This window comes from Eptesicus fuscus, chromosome 6 (genome assembly GCF_027574615.1).
Source record: "Eptesicus fuscus isolate TK198812 chromosome 6, DD_ASM_mEF_20220401, whole genome shotgun sequence".
Lineage (NCBI taxonomy): Eukaryota > Metazoa > Chordata > Mammalia > Chiroptera > Vespertilionidae > Eptesicus > Eptesicus fuscus.
The window spans coordinates 54,244,869-54,264,555 of record NC_072478.1 but is presented as its reverse complement, the minus strand read 5'-3'; the positions used below and the strand labels follow the sequence as shown (position 1 = coordinate 54,264,555).

The 19,687-nt window shown below is 43.3% G+C and overlaps 1 protein-coding gene across 1 annotated transcript in view; it reads left to right on the top strand.

The window, feature by feature from the left end:
* ARHGAP10 (Rho GTPase activating protein 10) overlaps positions 1-19,687 on the top strand; it is a 263,229-nt gene that overhangs the window by 180,155 nt on the left and 63,387 nt on the right. The window contains exons 17-18 of the mRNA XM_008143974.3: positions 3,547-3,652; positions 5,198-5,357. Of these exons, the coding sequence (XP_008142196.2) occupies positions 3,547-3,652; positions 5,198-5,357 (266 nt within the window). The remainder of the gene's footprint in view (positions 1-3,546; positions 3,653-5,197; positions 5,358-19,687) is intronic.

Sequence of the window (19,687 nt, the reverse complement as noted above, 5' to 3'; positions counted from 1 at the left end):
CTTGTCCCTTGGGAAGTGCTCATCCTTTCCTAAAATTATAGTACTATTGATTTATGGCATTTAAGTATTAACATAACTGAACATTTATCTGCTCATGTATCTCTGATATGCTCCAGTAAGCTATGATCATATCTTTTCCAGTCTCCATTAGTTGGCACAGTTCGTATCATAAGCAGATAGATGTGAAGTGTTGAGGATGCTTATTTATAGTTATACAATTAAACATACTTTTGCTATTACAGTAAACTCCCAATTCCTTGGCATATGTTAGGAATTTGGTGTTATGGTTAATTCAGTATCCTAGATTTTTAAAAAGTTATATATTTTCTTTTGTTAATTTATCTCAATGAAAACGTAAGATAATTTAGTTTAGAAAACTTTTGAGTGCCTTAAGTTAGTATGTTGTATCTACATGGAAATGCCCATTGATAGATTTAACATCAAAATAAAAAGAAATGGAGAAAAAGGTAGAGTTACTTTAAAAGCATTATCTCAAAAATTCTATTTGGAAGAAGTAGGAAAAAACAGACTTAGAAAAAATGTGTGTGTGATTTCAACTAATATGGGATTGGAGAGTCCCCTTTTGAGGAAGAGGGACTCAACAAAGGAAATGGGAGGTTTTGATTATCTTTTAAAACTCACCCTATTTTTAGAAATGAAGACCCTTATCCTTCGAGGATGGAAAACTATTTCTCTGTCTTGTGTTTCTGAATAAGTAATAAATCCAAAAATATTAAATTAGGTTTTCCTTGGGGAAAGATGACAAAATAGACACATGAGTTAGAAGTAGCTTTTCAGTACAAAGTTTTAAAAATTTTTAAATTTTTTACAGAGTTCTTATTATAGGCAGTTATCTTTTTACTAGAGGCCCGATGCACGAAATTCATGTGTGTGGGGGGACCCTCAGCCCAGCCTGCACCATCTCCAATCTGGGACCCCTCAGGGGATGTCTGACTGCCGGTTTAGGCCCGACTGCTGGTCTCTCCTAACTGCCCCCCCGCCGGCCTGGTCGCCCCCAACTGCTCCCCCCGCCGGCCTGGTCGCCCCCAACTGCCCCCCCGCCGGCCTGGTCGCCCCCAACTGCTCCCCCCACTGGCCTAGTTGCCCCTCACTGCTCCCCCCCCCGCCAGGCTTATTGCCCCCAACTGCCCCCCTGCCGACCTGGTCGCCCCCAACTGCACACCGCCCTGCCGGCCTGGTCACCCCTAACTGCCGCCCCACCTGCCTGGTTACCTCTTACTGCCCCCCCCCCCCCGCTGGCCTGGTTGCCCCCAACTGTCCCCCCTGCTGACCTGGTCGCCTTTCATGGCCCCCTGCTGGCTTGGTTGCCCCACACAGCCTGCTGTTCAGTTGTTTGGTCGTCCCTCACTAACCCCCCTGCTGGCCTGGTCCTAGGCAGCCATTGTGTGAGAGTGTGAGGGTTAATTTGCATACCACCTCTTTATTATATAGGATTCCTTCAGAATCTTAGACTATTTCAGAGTCCCTGCTTTAATTTTAAAATCAAAGCTGTGAATTGAAAATGTTTCTATATTTTTATTGCTTTCATTTTCCCCCAGCTTTGATTTAGTAAGATCTTGGTTTTAACTCCAGATTAAAAACTTGCCTATAATTTATCACCTAACTTTAGATAGTTGTGCTTTTGTTTTCACTGTCCAGTGTAATCCATATCTAAGTCTTTTATTATGTAGTTTGATTGTTTTGTGTTCTACTTTATCATGTGCCTTTTCATTTCTTAGTCTTTTTTGCTTTTTTCTCTTTAGCCACAACTGTGTCCCGTGTTGTAAAACCTCATTCCCCACTTTTAAACACTACTACCGGAAGAGTAAACTGGAGCCCACTTAATTTTGGAAGCAACTTATCTAATCTTAAAGTTGATGGTGTGGAGCTCCTTTGAATGACATGTAGAGATATCCATGATACATGAAATAAAATAGGCTGTGTGCACATTCATTGTTTAAAACGGGTAGAACACACTAAAGGCACTAAACTAAAATTTCTAGCTTATCTTAGGGTGAGATTGATTATGGATAACTTTAATTTCAGTGAACTTTTTGTTGACACAACAGAAACATGCACATATCATAAGTGTATAGCCTAATGTATTTTTTCCAAGTAAAGATAGCCATGTAATCAGCCCCTACATCAAGAAATACAACATTATCAGAACCCCAGAAACCCTTCCTCATACCCACCATGGTCACCATCCCCCCACGACACATGAACACTTGCTTGGCTTCTGACGTCATAGGTTAGGGCTGCTGCATTTGAACCATATATAAATGGAATCTAACAAAATATAATCTTTTGCGTTTGGCTTCTTTGGTTCATCTTGTGAGATTCATCCTTGGTAGCTCATTCACTCTCGTAGTGCAGTATTCCATTATATAAACATACCACAATCTATCTGTTCTGTTGATGGCTACTTGAGTTGGTTCAGTTTTGGACTATTACCAAGAGTGCTACTGCCATGAACATTCTAATGTGTCTCCAGTATGATCTCATCTTGATGAATGACATCTGCAAGGGCCATATTCCCCACTGAGATCACTGTGTTAAGCCTGTCTTTTTTTTATTGTGATGTTTTAACATCTGGGGCTTAACTGATCCTGAGAGACTAACCTCCTGGGGCTAACCAATTCCTAAAGATAGAAAACCTGAATGTGCTTTGCCTATGCCAGCTAACCAATCCAGAGTTCATTTTCCTCCCCCCACCCCTTCTTGGACTCTTACACTCCAGCCATATTCTGCCCTAATCACCTGGGGCCAGGTACCAGACAACTGAGGACAGCCCCTATGCCCCAGAGCCCCTGAAAGAATTCAAATCGATCCTCAGCCTGCTTACCTTGCCTCTCCCTTTCCTGTGCATGGAAACCACAGTGAAGCTTATGGCCTATGTTCTGACCTTGTTCCTTCTGCCTTTTGACTGACCCTGGTGCTTCCCTGTGCAGCGCTGCATGGTGTGACATGCCTCCTTTTTCTCAGAATCTGTGGTGATAAACTTCCTTGATGACAGTCATTTCCATGCCTGCACGTCTCACCGTACCTGATTAAAACAAATCCAGGGTGTGTTTTAAAACAGTCACGTTCTGAGGCACCGGGGATGGGGGCGGGGGTTGGTGAGGGGAGGAGGGGGGTTAAACGTCAACATACGTTGTGGGGGGATGAAATTCAACCCATAAGAGGGAAGAGTTTATTTGCTGATATTTTATTTGCATCTCATTGTGGGCAGGACACAGTGACTCGACCCCTTCAAGTGAGCGGTGAGCACCCTGTGAGTGCCACGTGCCAGGGGACGGGCTGGGCTGGCTGTTCTTCATGTCAACCGGGGGAAAGGCAGGCACTGCAGCCTCCTGGAAAGCCCCACCAGGGAGGCGGAGACATTCAGAATAGGGAAGAGAGGTGGATTTTCTTTTCCTTTGAAAGGTGGCAAAACATGTTTAAATTCTCTGAAGGTGTTGAACCAATGAGATATTGCATGTGTTGACTTTTAGGAATATATTTAATTCCGAATACGCTACTAACTATTCTTTTTCCTTTTTAAAGAAAGTGGGAGTCCAGAATCTCGTGTTAATGCTATCCATTTCTTGGTGCATAAACTGCCAGAGAAAAATAAAGAGATGTTGGACATCTTGGTGAAACACTTAACAAAGTAAGCCTCTTTTCCTTCCTAACGTTTTGCTCGGGTGTTGTGGGGTGTTCTTGCATTTGTAACGGTCAGAATTGGGGCTGTATACACAATACCAGGGACCACACCTGGAAGGGCAGGCTGGACATCTGACTCCTTGTGTGTGTTTTGGACAAGACTGTTGAAACACGATGCTTTCATGAAGTCGTGTAATTATTTGCTTAACATCACTGCCAGCAACTTGGGGTTTGATTTGAAGTAAAAGAAGAGAATATTATACACTTCCCTATACACTGATTCTGGAAATGTGATTATAAGTCTGTTAGCAAATTTAGCCTGGTTTTACACCTCCCTAACTCTGAGTTTGAACATGCCCTTTAAGATTGTTTAATCGAGGAATAGGTAGTTATTTCATAGGATCCATTCTATTCTTTTTATTCTTCTTTTTTTAAAAAGCAAACAAAATCTAATAACCCAGTAGAGAAGTTAGCCCTTTCTTGATCACTATATTTATTTTTGAGGGGAGAGGAAACTAAGGACATTATGTTTTAGAACCCTTGTTTCACATAGAAAGGAACTGAAGGCCAGAGGATATTATGACCTGTGTAGAGTCCTAATACTAGTATAGCCATTTATTCATTTGGCCAACAAATAGTTGTTAGTGAATGCCTCTTTTTTATTTTTTATTAATCCTCACCTGAAGATATTTTTCCATTGATTTTTAGAGAAAATGGAAGGGGTGGGGGAGGAGAAACAGAGAGCGAGAGAGCAACATCAGTGTAATAGAGACACATTGATTAGTTGCCTCCTGCTGTTGCCCCTAGCATACAACCGAGGTATGTGCCCTTGACTGGAATTGAACGGAGGGGCCCTTCAATTCACAGGCTGACACTCTATCTATTGACCCAAACCGGCTAGGGTTGACCTTTTTTAGGTGCTAGTAGACACATAGTTGAACAGGATACTTTCTAAGGGGAAAAGACAACAAACAGAATACAAATAAAAATATAAAATAATTCCAGGTGATAAGTGGTCAAAAGGCAAAAAGGAGAGTGAGGAGATAGGGAATATATGTTGGGTGTGGAACTACAAAGAGGGTTATTATGGAAAGTCTCTTTGAGGATGAGAACTTGGAGTTGCTGAAAACAGTAGTCCAGGTTGTTCCCAGGACTTGGGTGCTCTGACCAAGTCCTATGTGCTTGTGAAGGTAATTCTGCTAAGTCGCATAGTCCCTGGGAGCAAGAGTACAGTAACCTGGGGACAGAGGAGGTGCTCTAAGTAGAGGAGAACAGTAAATGAAGGCCTCTGAGGGACACAAGCTTGGTTTATAGATGGAGTTATTAAGCCAGCCACTGTGGCTCGAGCAGAGAGCATCAGAGAGAAGCAGAGAGGTAGGCAGGGGCCTCATGATGTGTGGTCTCGTTGGAGGATCCTGTTATTTCAGAGGCAGACATTGAGGACAGTTGAGTCCTGGTATTTAGGGAAATAGTCTTGCAGAATACTGTACATTCCACAGTTTTCGCTCATCTTCTAACCAGAGACCTTTCTTTCCGCCCTCATCAACGTTAGTGTTTCAAACCACTCCAAGCAGAACCTGATGACCGTGGCAAATTTGGGAGTGGTGTTTGGACCAACTCTGATGAGGCCACAGGAAGAAACTGTTGCTGCCATCATGGACTTGAAGTTCCAGAACATTGTTGTGGAAATCTTAATTGAAAACCACGAAAAGGTAAAACCATATTAGTATTTTTTTCCTTAAAGGAATTGCTGTATTTGGCTTGTCAATTTGTGATGTAAAAGTATTCCCTTTTCTCTCTTTTTAAATTTATCATGATGATGAGCTTGGTTCTGAGAAATTTGCACTGAGCTTCTCTCTTCTGATGGAGCTTCATAAATCGGGAGCCTGCCGGGTCTTCTGTTCTCTCACTGGTTTAAGGAAGAAATATTTAACCCAGTTGCAAATGAATATTGGCTCTGCAGTTGTGAACTGTTCAGGGTTTTTTTGTTTTGTTTTGTTTGTTTTTTCCTTTTCTGCCTTCATTCCTAGGATTTCTCATTCAAATTCTAGTTCCATGACACAAGGAAAATATTTTTGTCAATCTGTGTCACACTCTCCCCAGAGATGCACACATAACTCCCCTCTACCCGAAGCATGTTAACAATTTCAGGAGGTTTACATGTATCTCTGAATCTGGGGACCCCAGGTTAAGAATCTCTGATTTAAAAGGAATAATCTCGGAGGTGAATCAGCTTGTTACTTGTTCTATATAATCAAGGGGAATACATGCTTTTTAAAAATACAACAGACTCTTTCCAGGACTTTTAGACTACTTTTTCTCATTCTGTCACTTACAGATCAGGACCTTGCTAATCCTTTTTCCTCCAAGACAACTGTTAAAATTCTTGGTTACTCACTTGTTCATTAAAAGCTTTTAAAAAATTTGAGATTACATTATATGCCAAGCGTGTATTAGGTACGGGGATGCGAAGAGGAACATCACAGCCCTTGATGGGAAGCAGGTCACAGTCTGGGGGTGGGAAGCCTGTGTAGGGGCTTGTATCCTATGGCATCCTCCCTGTCTAACATACTATAGAATTCACTTATCTGTTTCCTTAGTTGTTATCTATTTCTCCCTGCTCGATCCTGGAGTGTACCTTTTTTGGTACACTTAGAAATGGTACATATCTGAAGCTCAGTTCATGTTTATTGGATGAATTCATGAACTCAATAAATTTCGAGGGGGTCAGAAGTGTGGGAAAGGGGCAGTCAGACAGGTGTGGCCCCTTGGAGCAGAGCATTGAAGGAGCATTTCTTGGGCCCTTGTTGAATTTTCTCTTTGCTAGAACAAGTCTAGTTTGTGTGAGTATTGGTTCCCACTGAAAAGCTTGAAAGCTGGTCACCAGCACAGTAAAAGCAGCGTGTTTATGGGAAGTTTGTATGGCGTGCGTGCGTGCGTGCGTGCGTGCGTGTGTGTGTGTGTGTGTGTGTGTGTGTGTGTGTGTTTAGTAGCTAATGGTGAATTTATGTCTCCTTTTATGTTCCTGTCAAACTGTCCTTGAACCTCATTAGTGTGCACTCAGCTTTCCAGGCAGCTTCATGGAATGGTGGCTACTGTTCAGTTTTTGAAAAAGAAGTAATTGGACTACAAGTTTTGCAGCAGTGTTTAGTAATGCGGCTGTCATTAGATTGACTCCCAATTAGGAAACTTTTATCCCATTTGTTTGAGAAAACACTGGCCCTGGCACTTGCTCTCAGATAGAATGATCTCCACTGAGTGCTGTGGCTTCCTATGTTCTGGTCTTATTTGAAGCTGGGAAGATAACTGCATGATTCTTCTGCTGAGAAGTAGACAGTGCAGGTTCCACCTTGTTAACAAATCTGCGAGGAATTTCCAAGTGGCATTGCTGAGCCAATGATAATAGCTACAGCCGATGAAACCGGACCCATTCTCAGAGATGGAGCTTTGCAGAGCTAAGTAGAGAGAGGGTTTTCAGTTTCCCCCTCTCCCATTCTGTGGCCAGGCTAGATAATGCTATGGATACACAACCCGTATCAATTGAAGCACTGAGGTTTCCTACCAAGAAGGGAGGCAGGGAGACACTGAGTTTCAGATTATTCGCTGAGTGCCTGGGGTTAGGGTGGAAACACAGAGTTGCTTGGTATGCAGAGAGGCAAGAGCAGTTAGCTTGGATTCGTTACTATTTCTGAGAAAGTAGTTCCCCATAACATCATCTTCTCCAGTTTCATCCTTGTCTCCTTCCATTCTCACTCCCAGCTCTTTATCCTGCTTGGCTGGGCTTCACTTGAGAGTCGAGGCTCTGCGAGGAGGAGGAGTATTTCTGCTGACAAGGGTGGTCATGCCGGAGAACTTCATATGGATGTCTGTACCCATGTGAGCCACAGGTTGCCTTGACAACAGATGCACATATACCACCCAAAGCCTTGGACGTGGTGTGGGAGAGCTAGAGATTCTTTTAGTATACGATTGAGAATGAAAAGAAAGAGAGGAAGTAAGGATAGGGGAGGTGAAAAAGAATTGTCTAGTGAGGAAGGAAAAAGTTCTAATACAGAAAGGAAGGGAAACTAGAAAGGAAATGGAGAGACCCAGGTAGTGTCTATGAAGGAAAAATAATGGAAAGATGTATTCTTTTCCTCTGTTATGTTTACTCCCTTGGAATGTGAAAAATATTGACTGACTAGGAAAGTCCTCGAATAGAAGAAGAAACTTTCACATGTAATTAAAGCAAGACAGATTTGGCTTGTTTTGGACTTAGAAAAGGACTCCTAGTGAATCTGCTTTGGAGATCACATTTTAGCCCAGCCTCTTTGCTGTTTTCATAAAATCCATATGGACTTTATAGGAAATTTAACCCATATGTTTTGGCTTCATTTCCACATAATACATGAAGATGTTGTTTTAAAAGAAGTGTTTGTGGGCCAAAAATATTATCAAGGTCTTTTCTTCCCTTGCAAACCAGAAAATTGTATTTCCCAGGTGGAAAAGAGTAGTGGGAAATTCACAAGGAATTTCAAGCTAGGGTTGTGCCTTAGAATTTGTGAACTGTGCATGCATTTTGTCCTCAAAGTGTACGTATTATGGATTAGTTCAGTATAGCGCCTGCTTTGAGTCAGCTGTGGCATGAGATTTGGGGGAAGGAGGACCGTGAGTCCAGTAGGGGGAAGAAGAAATGTCCAACAGTAACTCCAAGAGATGGCAGAGAATAAGAGTAGAGAGACAGAGAGAAGCTGACGAGACTTTAGATGGAGTCTACCCTGTTGTGGGGGATTGGACGTTGGTTTTGGAATCGAGTTTGAATAGGTGGGGGTGTTTTAAGAGGACATTTCGGGTACGGGGGATCATGTAATCAGAAAAGCACAGAATGGGTGTTTGTTCTGCGAAAGCGGCTCCTGTTGGAACCTGGGTGAGTGGTGTGGGATGAGACTGGAGAGTCAGGCCAGGTGCAGGGAGGTTGAGAGCGCCACCCAAGGAAGTTTGGATTTAATTTTATAGGAACCAGGGCCTCTCGTGGTTTTCAGGTCACCTGCTTCAGGAAGCTTAGTTTGGCAGCAAGGTTTGCGGTAGGAAGTAGAGGAATAAAAGACCAGGAGGCCATCACGTGGTGCAGATTAAGGCCCAGTGTGAGAGCGGAGTTACAGGCTGGAGAGCATCATTCTGTGAGGGGGACCAGACAGCACCCAGGGCCTGGATTTGTGGGACTTCTAAGAGGACGGACTTATCAGTGATGCTGAGGACTCGCTCTGGAGGGAGTGTTAGTGCCATTAATAATAGGAAAGAAAAAATGGGCAGGAGTGAGTTCACTTTATAAGAAGCTGAATTTTAGTTGTGGTCTGATGTCCAGCAGACAGTTGGAGGCGTGGGGCTCAGCCTTGTGAGAATTTAGTGGTGGAAAGTGTAATATAAAATAAAGAGGCATGAGATTGACATGTGAGAGTATTAATGGATGCTCATTGTATTATATACTTTTGATCTACTATATAGAGTGTTTATCTCACATACATATAAACACACACTTAAAATACATATATTTAAAATATATGTATTAAAATATACACAATTCTCATGGCACATATATTTCACAGTATTTATATGTATGTACAAAATCCTTATTACATGTGATATCCTTTTATGCATATGAGACGACTGAAGGGTGAGAGATTAACTTGCTCACAGGCACATAGCTAGTAAGTGGCAATGCCTGCGTTGGAACTAAGAGTTGTCCCACCCCAAAGGCTTTGCTTTCCATCACTAGGAGAAGGTAAGAACAATATACTTTTAGAAACACTGAAATTTTACTATTAAAAGTGGAGCCAGAAGCAATGCAGGCAAGTTCAGTGTCAGGTTGTTGAGGGACATTGTCAATGATGCCAGATGCTGTCATGGGGTGGGAGGATCTGAGGACTGGCAGATGACATATGTTCTCTCCAAGAGTGAAATGTCTTTGGAGAGCAAGGGCTCAGTGAGTGTTCAGGACTGGGCAGTAATGAGTCCAGATGCTTTTCTCCCCCATATGACAGAAAAATATACAGGAAGAAGAGTCAGAATAGACACGATAGGGAAGGAAGAACAGAGTAGGACACAAGTTGTATATAGCTTGTTAATCTCATATTCGAATGACCTGTTAGCTCATATCTATAAAGTGTCACTTCCCCAGTCCATGAAGGCCCTTGCAAATTCCATGAACATTTGAGAATCATCAAGGAAGACATTAATATCAGGGTCATTTTCTTTTAATATCTGCCTTATGTTAATACTTAAATTGGCAGTTTATATAAAGTAAGGCATATAATGTTCTCAACCAAATCACTTTATGTAATACACATCCTATATAATAAAAGGGTAATATGCAAATAGACCGAACGGCAGAACAGCCGAACAACCAATCAAAGCTTAATATGCTAATGATATGCTAAGGTTGCTCAACCACTAGCTATGACATGCACTGACCACCAGGGGGCAGACAGTCGACTGGCTGACCAGTTGCTGTGACATTCACTGACCACCAGGGGGTAAATGCTCTGACTGGTAGGTTAGCTTGCTGCTGGGGTCTGGCCGATTGGGACTGAGTGAGATGGGCCAGATACGCCCTGGAGCCCTCCTGCGGTCCCTCCCCGGCCCACCGTGCACCATTGGGGTCCCTCAGCTTGGCCTGCGCTCTCTCGCAATCTGGGACCCTTTGGGGGATATTGGAGAGCCGGTTTCAGCCTGATCCCACAGGCCACTCCCCTAGGGAGGGCGCCAGATGCAGGGCTTATGGCTGGCGAGTGCTGCTGCGGCAGTGCGAGCCTCTCCTGATCTGGACTGATTGGGCGTGAGCCCACGAGAGGCACAGTGGGGCCGGGATGAGCGGGAGCAGCAGGTAGGAGCTACAGGCAGCATTGGACTGGGGGTTTCGGCCCAATCCCTGCAGGCCACCCAGAGGGACACCACCTGTGCACGAATTCATGCACCAGGCCTCTAGTAATAATATAATAACAATCCAGATTATATTTATCTTGAGGATTTTTATAGGATTTTCAGTGCAATATGCAATATGTGAAGTTCTGGGCTGATCTTAGCTTTGCGTGGTCTTCAGTATGTTCTGATATCATTGATCATCTGATAGCCAGTGGGTCATATGTTTTCTAGCCTTTATTATAGTGTCTGTGGGCCACAAGGTGCTGAGGGACAATCATATTTTGTTTACATGAACCTTTTCCTCAATGAGGAGTCTAATAACTTTGTCAAAAGGAGCATTTTAGGCTTTGAGCTGGGCTCTCTGGTGGTCCGTCTCATTTTTCCTGGTGTGAAAATGGAGGCCATTTTGTGGAAAAGGCCAATGTCATACTTGTGCTCCAGGGCTTCTTTTCTTTTTCAGGAAGAGTGGAATGGAGAGGGGAAGGGGAGAGAGAGAGAGAAACATCAATGTGAGAGAGACACATCGATTGGTTGCCTCCCACATGCACCTGGGGATAGAACCTGCAACCCAGGTGTGTGCCCTTGACTGGGAATTAAACCTGAGACCCTTTGGTGCATGGGCCGACACTCTAACCATTGAGCAATGCTGGCCAGGGCCTCCACAGCTTCTTGTCACGTGTGGCAAAGTCCTTGTCCTTGAATAACCAGTGTCCTCTGGTCATAGAAGAGCCTAGAAAGAGTAAAGGTGAGACGGGCATGTGTGTTTCCCAGTGGACACATCACCATAATATTAAATTACAGGCACATGAAGAAGAGTATCAATGGTGCAGTGCATTACTCTTGTTAACCTTGGGACCACCTTTCTGATCTGTGACCACTTACCTTTGCCAAGAGCTAGAAGGGTGCATTCCTGCCCCCAGGTTCAATGGTGGAATGGATTCCTTGTTCAGTCCCAGTTTGTAGTCCAGCAGTGGCCACATGTGGACCGTGACTGACACTGGGCAGCCCACTTCTCCATTTCCATTGCTGCAAAAACAACACACATCCTTACCCTCTGTCTGCTGCTTGGTCTCTGTCGTCCTGTAATGAAAAGCTGGCCCAAGTGAGTAGTATGCAAAATTTTCCTTCTTCCGTTACCAGGAACCTCCCAGTCTTAGAAGGTGCTTGTCATTTAATGGGAAATAGAAATCTCTTTAAAAAAAAAACACCCAGCCTAAATGCTTCCTGATTTAGCTTTGCTGGCCCTGGGTTGCTAGGCAGCATCAGTTTTCAGAGAGAAAAATAAATGTCTTAAACACAAGCAACACAATAAAACTCCAAAGTTTCCTCAAAGCTTTATGTTTGCCTGAGTAGTGACTGTTCAATGTAGAAGTCAAGACTAGAATATTTGACAGATTTTCAGAGGGTGTTTTTTGTTTTCTTCTTCCAGTTTTCATGAATGTTGGCCTCCTTGGCATAGCCACGAAAATTTACTTTCTATTCGATTATTTTTTCTCTCTCAGCAGGGCCTTGCCTTTTCTAGAGTGTTTAAAAAGAAGGTTTAAAAGCACAGAAAACTTTGTATCATCCTCTCTGCATCTTTTCAGGAGAGTCAGAAAGTAACAATGACATTGTCTTCCGAATTCTGCTCTTTTCATGAGTGACAATATAGGAAGTCTCGGCTTTGTGCTGTTATGTAGCTCTGTAGAGGGTAGATAGTATTTTCCCCTGGGACAGGAGTGGTTTGATAAGAGAAAATTTGGGAGACAAGGATCTTTCATCCTGCAGTGTTTTAGTGTCCAGTATGGAGAAAGCATCGGGACTGTCTCAAGAAAATTGAGGAGCTGCAGTAGAGAAGATTGGAATAGATTTATTCTTTGTTATCTAAGGGCGCATACTCGGTACAAGTTAGCATAACTTGCCAGGAAATGTGTTTCTGATTCAGTAGAAGGAAGGACTTCATAATATTTCTTTTAATAATGAGAATGTGTTCATGCTAGAGTTGGGATTGAGGTGTTAGAGGAAAGCTAGCAGACCTCTGAGGTCTGATCCATGCTGAAATTCCCCGCCAAAGTCTCTGGGAATGCATAGCTGCAAAGACAGAGCAAAGCTCAGTACTTGGAGCTTGGCATTCAGTGTTCACAGAATTAAAAATGAGGAGAGGTCTGGTCCTTTTGTGCATACTAGTACACCTCACTTCTGAGATGCATCTCTTCTAGGGTCACCCAGCTGGTAAATGGCAGTGCTGGGACGCAAACCCAGGGCTGTCTGGCTTTGGAGGCGGAGCTGATAAGCCTTACACTGTAAGTGGCTGTAAGTGGAAGGCTTCTCTCTTCACAGCCACTGTCTAATAGCCCGGACTGCTATATTGTCATCCTCAGACATAGCAGATCTGGAATATATGTAGATTGCACTAAGTCACCCAAAATAAAATATTTTTTTTCAGAAATCGAAAATTACACCAACTAGTATAAGTGGGACAATAGAAACAGGAAGTATCATCACTTCAATATTATGTAGAATGATTTTTCTGAACTGTAAGCCAGAGTATTAAAGATAAACTGCATGCTTTTAGCAAAAACCTTGGAATGAAAAATGATGAAAGTTTATATTAATATAATACGTATAGCAGTTGAAGCCTACACATTGATAATTTGCATCAGCTAGGATTCTTGCAGAGAAAACATTTTTTTCTTTTCCTGGGAAGATGTCCTGCTACTTTGCAGACAGACAGGGCTGGGAGAAAGGTATTTGTCTAGACTCTGAACTCACAGCCCCTTCCCCTTTTCCCTCTCTCACACCCACTCCCCATCTGTAGCGTCCCATGTCATTTAATACAAACATGTTCTAGCAGACAGCCCAGCCCCTCTGAGAACTGCTCACTGGGGAGATGGACCCTCCGGCACGTCCACTCTCCTTAGATCTGCTGATCAGAGGCTCCTAAAACATAAGAATAGTCTCTTCTAGAGATCTGGAATCGGGATGTGGAGAAACACAGCCAATTACAGGCTAGGGGCTGAAGAACCCCCTGCAGTGGGTCAGGTGAGACAGAGCAGAGGGGCAGGGAGGCAGTGCTCAGGGAGGATTAAAAAATGCAGAAGTGAGAAATGGAGAGTTGCTGGTTAATTGTTGATGGCCTCGACCTACTAATTTGGAGCAGTCTTGACTCTTTTCACTTCCTGTTCATTTCCTTATAATAACTCCATTTTTACTCGTGTCAACTTGGTAATGTTTTGGTTGCAACCAAATCATTGTTGGACAGTCTGAGAAAAGAGAGTGCAAAGTACCTGCAGTTTGATAAATTGACAGATACAGTTTCCGCACTGAGTTAACTCCATTTAGTTTCTATTTCAGTGTATCCTGCATGTCCATATATGGCTGGCTGCTTCCTAGGCCCAGTTCTTAGGCAAATAGATCGAGTTTGTCTGAGCAACATAACTTTAGGTGAAACTGGACTTTTAAGGTCACCCAAACCAAAACCTGTGGCTGTATTCCCATAGTTTTATGACTAGAATTTCTTTAACTTTCTTCTTCAGTTTTCTCTTCATAGACCAGAAATGGCTTTTTCTCTCAACTCTCACATAATTTCTTTTTTCTAGATAATTGTTTCCTATCTCTTGGTTTCCAGTCGGATATGTCCATTATACCCCCCACTGCATTCTCCCACGTCTCCTGGCCGGGTGATCCTTTGGGCTGCCCTTCAGTTAGCAGTTAGCATTTTAGAGTCCACTCCTGCATCTGACATCCTCTTCCTCTATCCAGAGCCGTAACTTTGAAGCTTTATTTCATTAGGACTCACTTTGAAAATTTAATGGAAGCTTTGGGTCCTATTCCCAGAAAATAGCATATTATATATACTGTAAGTCCTCCCTTAACATCATCAGTAGGTTCTGTGACTTTTAGGCAAAACAACAGGTAATGAAACTGATTTACTATCGGCAAGTTCGTGTAAACCCGAGTTAAGTTCCTACTGCATCTCATCAACATTATAACGAAATAACATTGGATAAAATGACATTATTTGAGAACCTGCTGAATGCTCAAAAGAAATGCCTATACAATTTTAGGAATTTCTGGGATTCCCAGGCCAGGAACCTACCACCACGGGGAAAACCAAGAGCTGCAGTAAGATCCATGAGAAGTTAGGGTCCAGAACATGCCTTTCAGGCTCAGCCTTTCTCGTCTCTGGCTGTTGACTTATCTCCCATACTTCTGCCCAGGAACGGGGAGGGGAGAAGGTAAGGATGTCATTCACTTTAGATTCATGCATTATTCCATCAGTGAGTGACACTTCGTTGTTCCTATTCCCCACCTGGGCCAGCCACCAAGAGAACCTTTTGTTGAAAATATTGATTTCTCAGTTTGGCCAAGGAAAGTTTGAGCCCACAGTGAAAGACACTTTGCTTTAATAATGAAAGATGGCCACTGTCTATGACATTGAGATGTGCAGGTATCAGCCTGCGGGGAGAGGGGGAGGACATCTACCTGGGGTAGTTGGAAGACGGTGTCTCTGTCCAGGCCAGGTCTTCACAGTACAACCACATGATCTCATCTGAATTCTACTGAATTTTCCTGAGTTTAGAACCTTTCTGAAGCACCGTTGCCGAATTGAGTGATAACTAACGGCCAACCATATGCTCATATCACTGTGATTCATTCTCTTTGGCTTTGGGAGTGTCCATCTCCTTCTACCAGTGAAGTGCGGGTCATCACCCTTATTAAGAAGGGCAGGATTAACTTGACTGAGAAGCATGGGAATCAAGAAGAATGTGGTCAGAGCAGGTTAAGTGAATTATAAGCCTTGCAGCCTTGTGTTGGATTAATTTGGCACGGGATGGAAAGCCCCTCACATGCCCTCCCTTCTTTTAACTTTCCAGTTGGTCCATTTCTCCTGCAGAGGGACCCCTACAGGCAGGTATCGGTGTATTAGCTTTATTTCTGTTTTCACCCTTAAGTTCTGTTGAGTGCTGTCATGCTTGTCCTGCCCTTTCTCCTCTGTGTCTGCTTCAACCCCCCTCCTTCCCTTAGCCTGGGCAGCGAGTGTCTGGGTGACACTGACCCTCCTCAGATCTGCTCCTCCCTCCATTTATCATCCAGATTTTTCTCTAAGAAGCCTTTTTATAAAAAAGGGTTTTAAACTATTCAATAGCATTCAGTATTTCTTAGGTGAGCTTGCCATCCGCTGCTAACACTGTCTTCCTCTTCCCTGTCTCAAGGTCATTCATTCTTTTCATGTAGATATTTATAAATATAGATACTTATATGTAGGTATTTATAAATATAGATATTTATAGAATTACTAGAGGCCCGGTGCACTAGGGGCCGATCGGGGGCGGGAAGGGCTGTGGGAGGTTGGCCGGCCGGTCCTGCCCCTGATCAGGCTGGTTGGCCGGCTGCAGTACACGTCATAGCAACCAGTTGTTCCAGTCGCTTGGCTTTTATATATATACTAGAGGCCCAGTGCACGAAATTCATGCATGGGTAGGTTCCCTAGTGGCTGCTGGCCACCAGCCAGGGCCTCCCTTCGTTCTACGCCACCCCCTGGTGGTCAGCACACATCATAGTGAGCGGTTGAGCTCCCAGTCGGTCGAACTCCCACCTGAGGGGACAATGTGCATATTAGGCTTATATATATATAGAATAGTTTCTATTTTAGTTTAGTATCTTAGGTGGGCATACTAAAAGTATCCCCTCATACACTACTATGTAGCAATTTAGGGGAAGTGTTTGATTTTTAAAAAAAATATATTTTTATTGATTTCAGAGAGGAAGGGAGAGGGAGAAAGAGATAGAAACATCAATGATGAGAGAATGATGAGAGAATCATTGACTGGCTGCCTCCTACACCCCCCCTCCCCCCGTTGCCTGCAACCTGGGCATGTGCCCTGACTAGGAATGGAACTGTGACCTCCTGGTTCATACGTCCACACTCAACCAATGAGCCACACCGGCCAGGCTGATTTTTTATTTTTGTTTGTGTCCCGGGTCTTCTTTTGATTTTACAATCTTTATGCAGTATTGTGTATTCGTGTTACCATAGAGATAGAATAAGTCCTTACTTAACTAAAAGTGCAGTGACATAAGGAAACCAGTTTTAACATGGGCTAACTGATATAAACAGAGTTAAGTCCTTACAGCATCTCATCAATGTTATAATGAAGCAATGTTGAATGAAACATTATTTGAAGACCTGCTGTACAAGTGCCTAGAATTTTAGGGCAGAGTAAAACCGAATGACCCAAAGCTTCCTTAAAGCACTGCACTTGTCTGGAGTCTGCTTCAATATAATCTGGGAGTGGAGATGAACTCAGATTGATGTGTATGTAGGAGTTCATTATATTAGTTTTACCTCTGTGTTTCTCTCTCTCTCTCTCTCTCTTCTCTCTATCTCTCTCTTTATATATATATCTGAAGTTATTCTTGATAAAAGTTAAGTGATCTGAAATTTTCATTGGCACTCTTTTTTAATGCAATTCTTAATTCAGTCAACAAACATTTGTTAAGCTGTTCCTCCATGCCTTGTGCTACATGGACAGGCACAAAGATTAAGAAAATAAAAGCAGATCTTGCTCTTGAGCAAGTCGGTGTTTAGTGAGAAAGACAACAGTACAAGTGTTGACAGTGGCAATCTCAGCACAGGGCCTGAAGATTGTGTATTAGAGTTTTGACCCCTGAGAAGCCATTGGCTTTCTTTGTCCAAAGCCAGGTTAAGTCCAGCTCTGCACTTTAAAGACTTAAATGCACTTACCGGGCATCCCTTTGTGAAACAACTGCATTGTTTCTTCAGAACATACTTACCTATTCCATTCACAGCAGTGAGGAAGGCCTGCAGGGGGCAGGATGGATATAATTATAAAATGGAAGATCCCTTGTCCTAAGCATTAAGTATTCCAGTCTGCTTAGGGAGGAGTTTCGGCAGGAGGCGCTTCCAGGCACTGGCCAGCTCTCGTTCACCAGAGCCAAGAATCAACCAGCCAGTGCCGCGAGGGTGGAGAGTGCTGGTTCCTCTGCAGTTTATAGCTGAGTGCAGCAGGCCGCATCTTTGGAGGGTTGAAATGAACTTACCCAAGGTCACACAGCTTTCTTTATTCATTTACAGCCCGACTTGTTCCAAAAAGGATTTCGAGCAGTTAAGCCACACAGTGAGAGAGCTGCTTGTGGTCTTTCTACTGTCCCAAGAAAAACAAGACCGTCCATTTTTTTTTTTAAGCTTAAACGATGCATAGTGTTTCAGTCAATATTACTACATGAATAGTTCCAAGTTTAAATTGCACAAAAGTGCTTATGTATGGCTCTGTTGGAATGTGTGGGAGTAAGAAAGGAAATCTCTATTTGATTTCATCAAGTCGGGAGCTCCACGGAGTCGAGGGAGTCGCACACGCCAGGGCCTGGTTGTGTGCACAAGGAAGTTCTTATTAATCATTGCACAGCTGGTGTGGTGTTTGTCATCAGTGTTACTTATTCTTAATTACCAAAGTGCACATGGGCCACAGGCTGTCGATTGTGCCAAACCAGATCTCTAATGTGGCTGGACTCATAGATTCTGAGGAAGATTTATAATCCTCTGCAAACGGCAGTCACTCTAGACGTGTTCATATAAAGAAACGGGGCACATCAGGAACGCACACAGAATCCGGATCGTAGTCTCGAGTGTATTGTTCTCGGCGTCTACCTCCTGTTCTCTTCAATTTGTTGCCGAACCAACTTTGCTTTTCGTGTATATTGAAAGTGGAATTTATTTACAGGCTCTGCCTTTCTTTTTTTAGGTAGTAGTTTTTCTTCTTTTACCTCAGCAGGAAGTAAAAGTGGAGACAGTGTATCCCCAGGGAAGGCTTCAAGCACTTGATTTCTCTAGGTCATTTCTGTTTAGATGCAAATGGGGGGACATGACCACTGAGGGGCGTGGTCGTCATTTTCAGAATTTAATGAGGGAGTTAGGTCATTTGTGCTTAATGCGCTCAAGAGCCCAGAGGAAGCTGCCCTCCTTGAGATGGATGTGGACAGGTTCTTGGGGTGATCCTTGTTTCTTGTGTTTCATCATTTTGTTCCCGTGATTCCTGCAGGACCGCCTTCCTCCCATGCCCAGGGCCACAAGCACACCCAGAGTGGAACTTCTTTGGAAGTTGGCTGTGGCTTTATCTAAATTCCATGTAACTGAAAAAAAAATTTTTTTTTTACTTGACTTTATTATTCAAGGGAATCCAAACTGCTGTAAATTGTTTCTGATTCTTTCTTGTTTCCTGTTCTTGGCAGCTTTCCTGTTCATTACTGTAGATCAGTGATTCTGAACCAGTGTTTATGTTTCATACCTCTTTGAGGATTTAAAAGATAATATTTTCACTTTCTGAAAAAACATAAAGGCATAGGCACCATTTACAACTGACTCTTAGGCATATGCTAATTCTGAAGAGCTCAGTGAGGGACCTCTGCTTTGGTGGAATAAACTTAGGTGATACTGAAATAACTTATAAAAATACTGTATGTGGCTCATTTACACATGTGGCGAGTGAGGGAAGGAGTGAAATTTATCAAGTTACAGGTTTCTGCATGTGATAGTATAGTACTTTTTACGTATGTATTTATCAGTATTACTTATTGCCATTTTTTTATCTAAAACAAATATCTCAAACACACGCTTTAAGATGGCAAAGACAGAGCTTAAAATCTTACAGTACAAACCCAAACTAGATTAAAAGGGGAAAAAAAAGTAAGGTTGGTATCAGTCAATGGAGGGAAAGGCTAGAGATCAGCAAGGGATGTTTCTGAAAATGGGCACAGGCCATTTCCGGTTTACTCCCGACTGCACTCTCCACAGAGGCGGTATGGGACAGGCACGTGTGCCTTCCTCAAGAAGCTCCCCTGGAGGGAGGCGGAGGGGTGGTTGGGCCGCCTTGGGTCAAGATGAAGCTTCTACCAAGATAGAAGCTCCTCCTGACCACCCTGCTCTCCTGCCAGAGAAAGGAGACTAGCAGGAGTGTGACTCCCTCTCAGACACCCCAGGGTCGGTGATCTCCAGCAAGAGAAGTGTCTGAAAGACCATCAAAACTGAAACTGAGTTAAGGGGAAGAGCTTCTGTAGGAGAGGAAGATGGGAAAAGGAGCCCTTACAGGGGGGAGTGTCCTTTCCCGCCTTTATAACTTCCCACTTGAGCATCTGGAAGTCG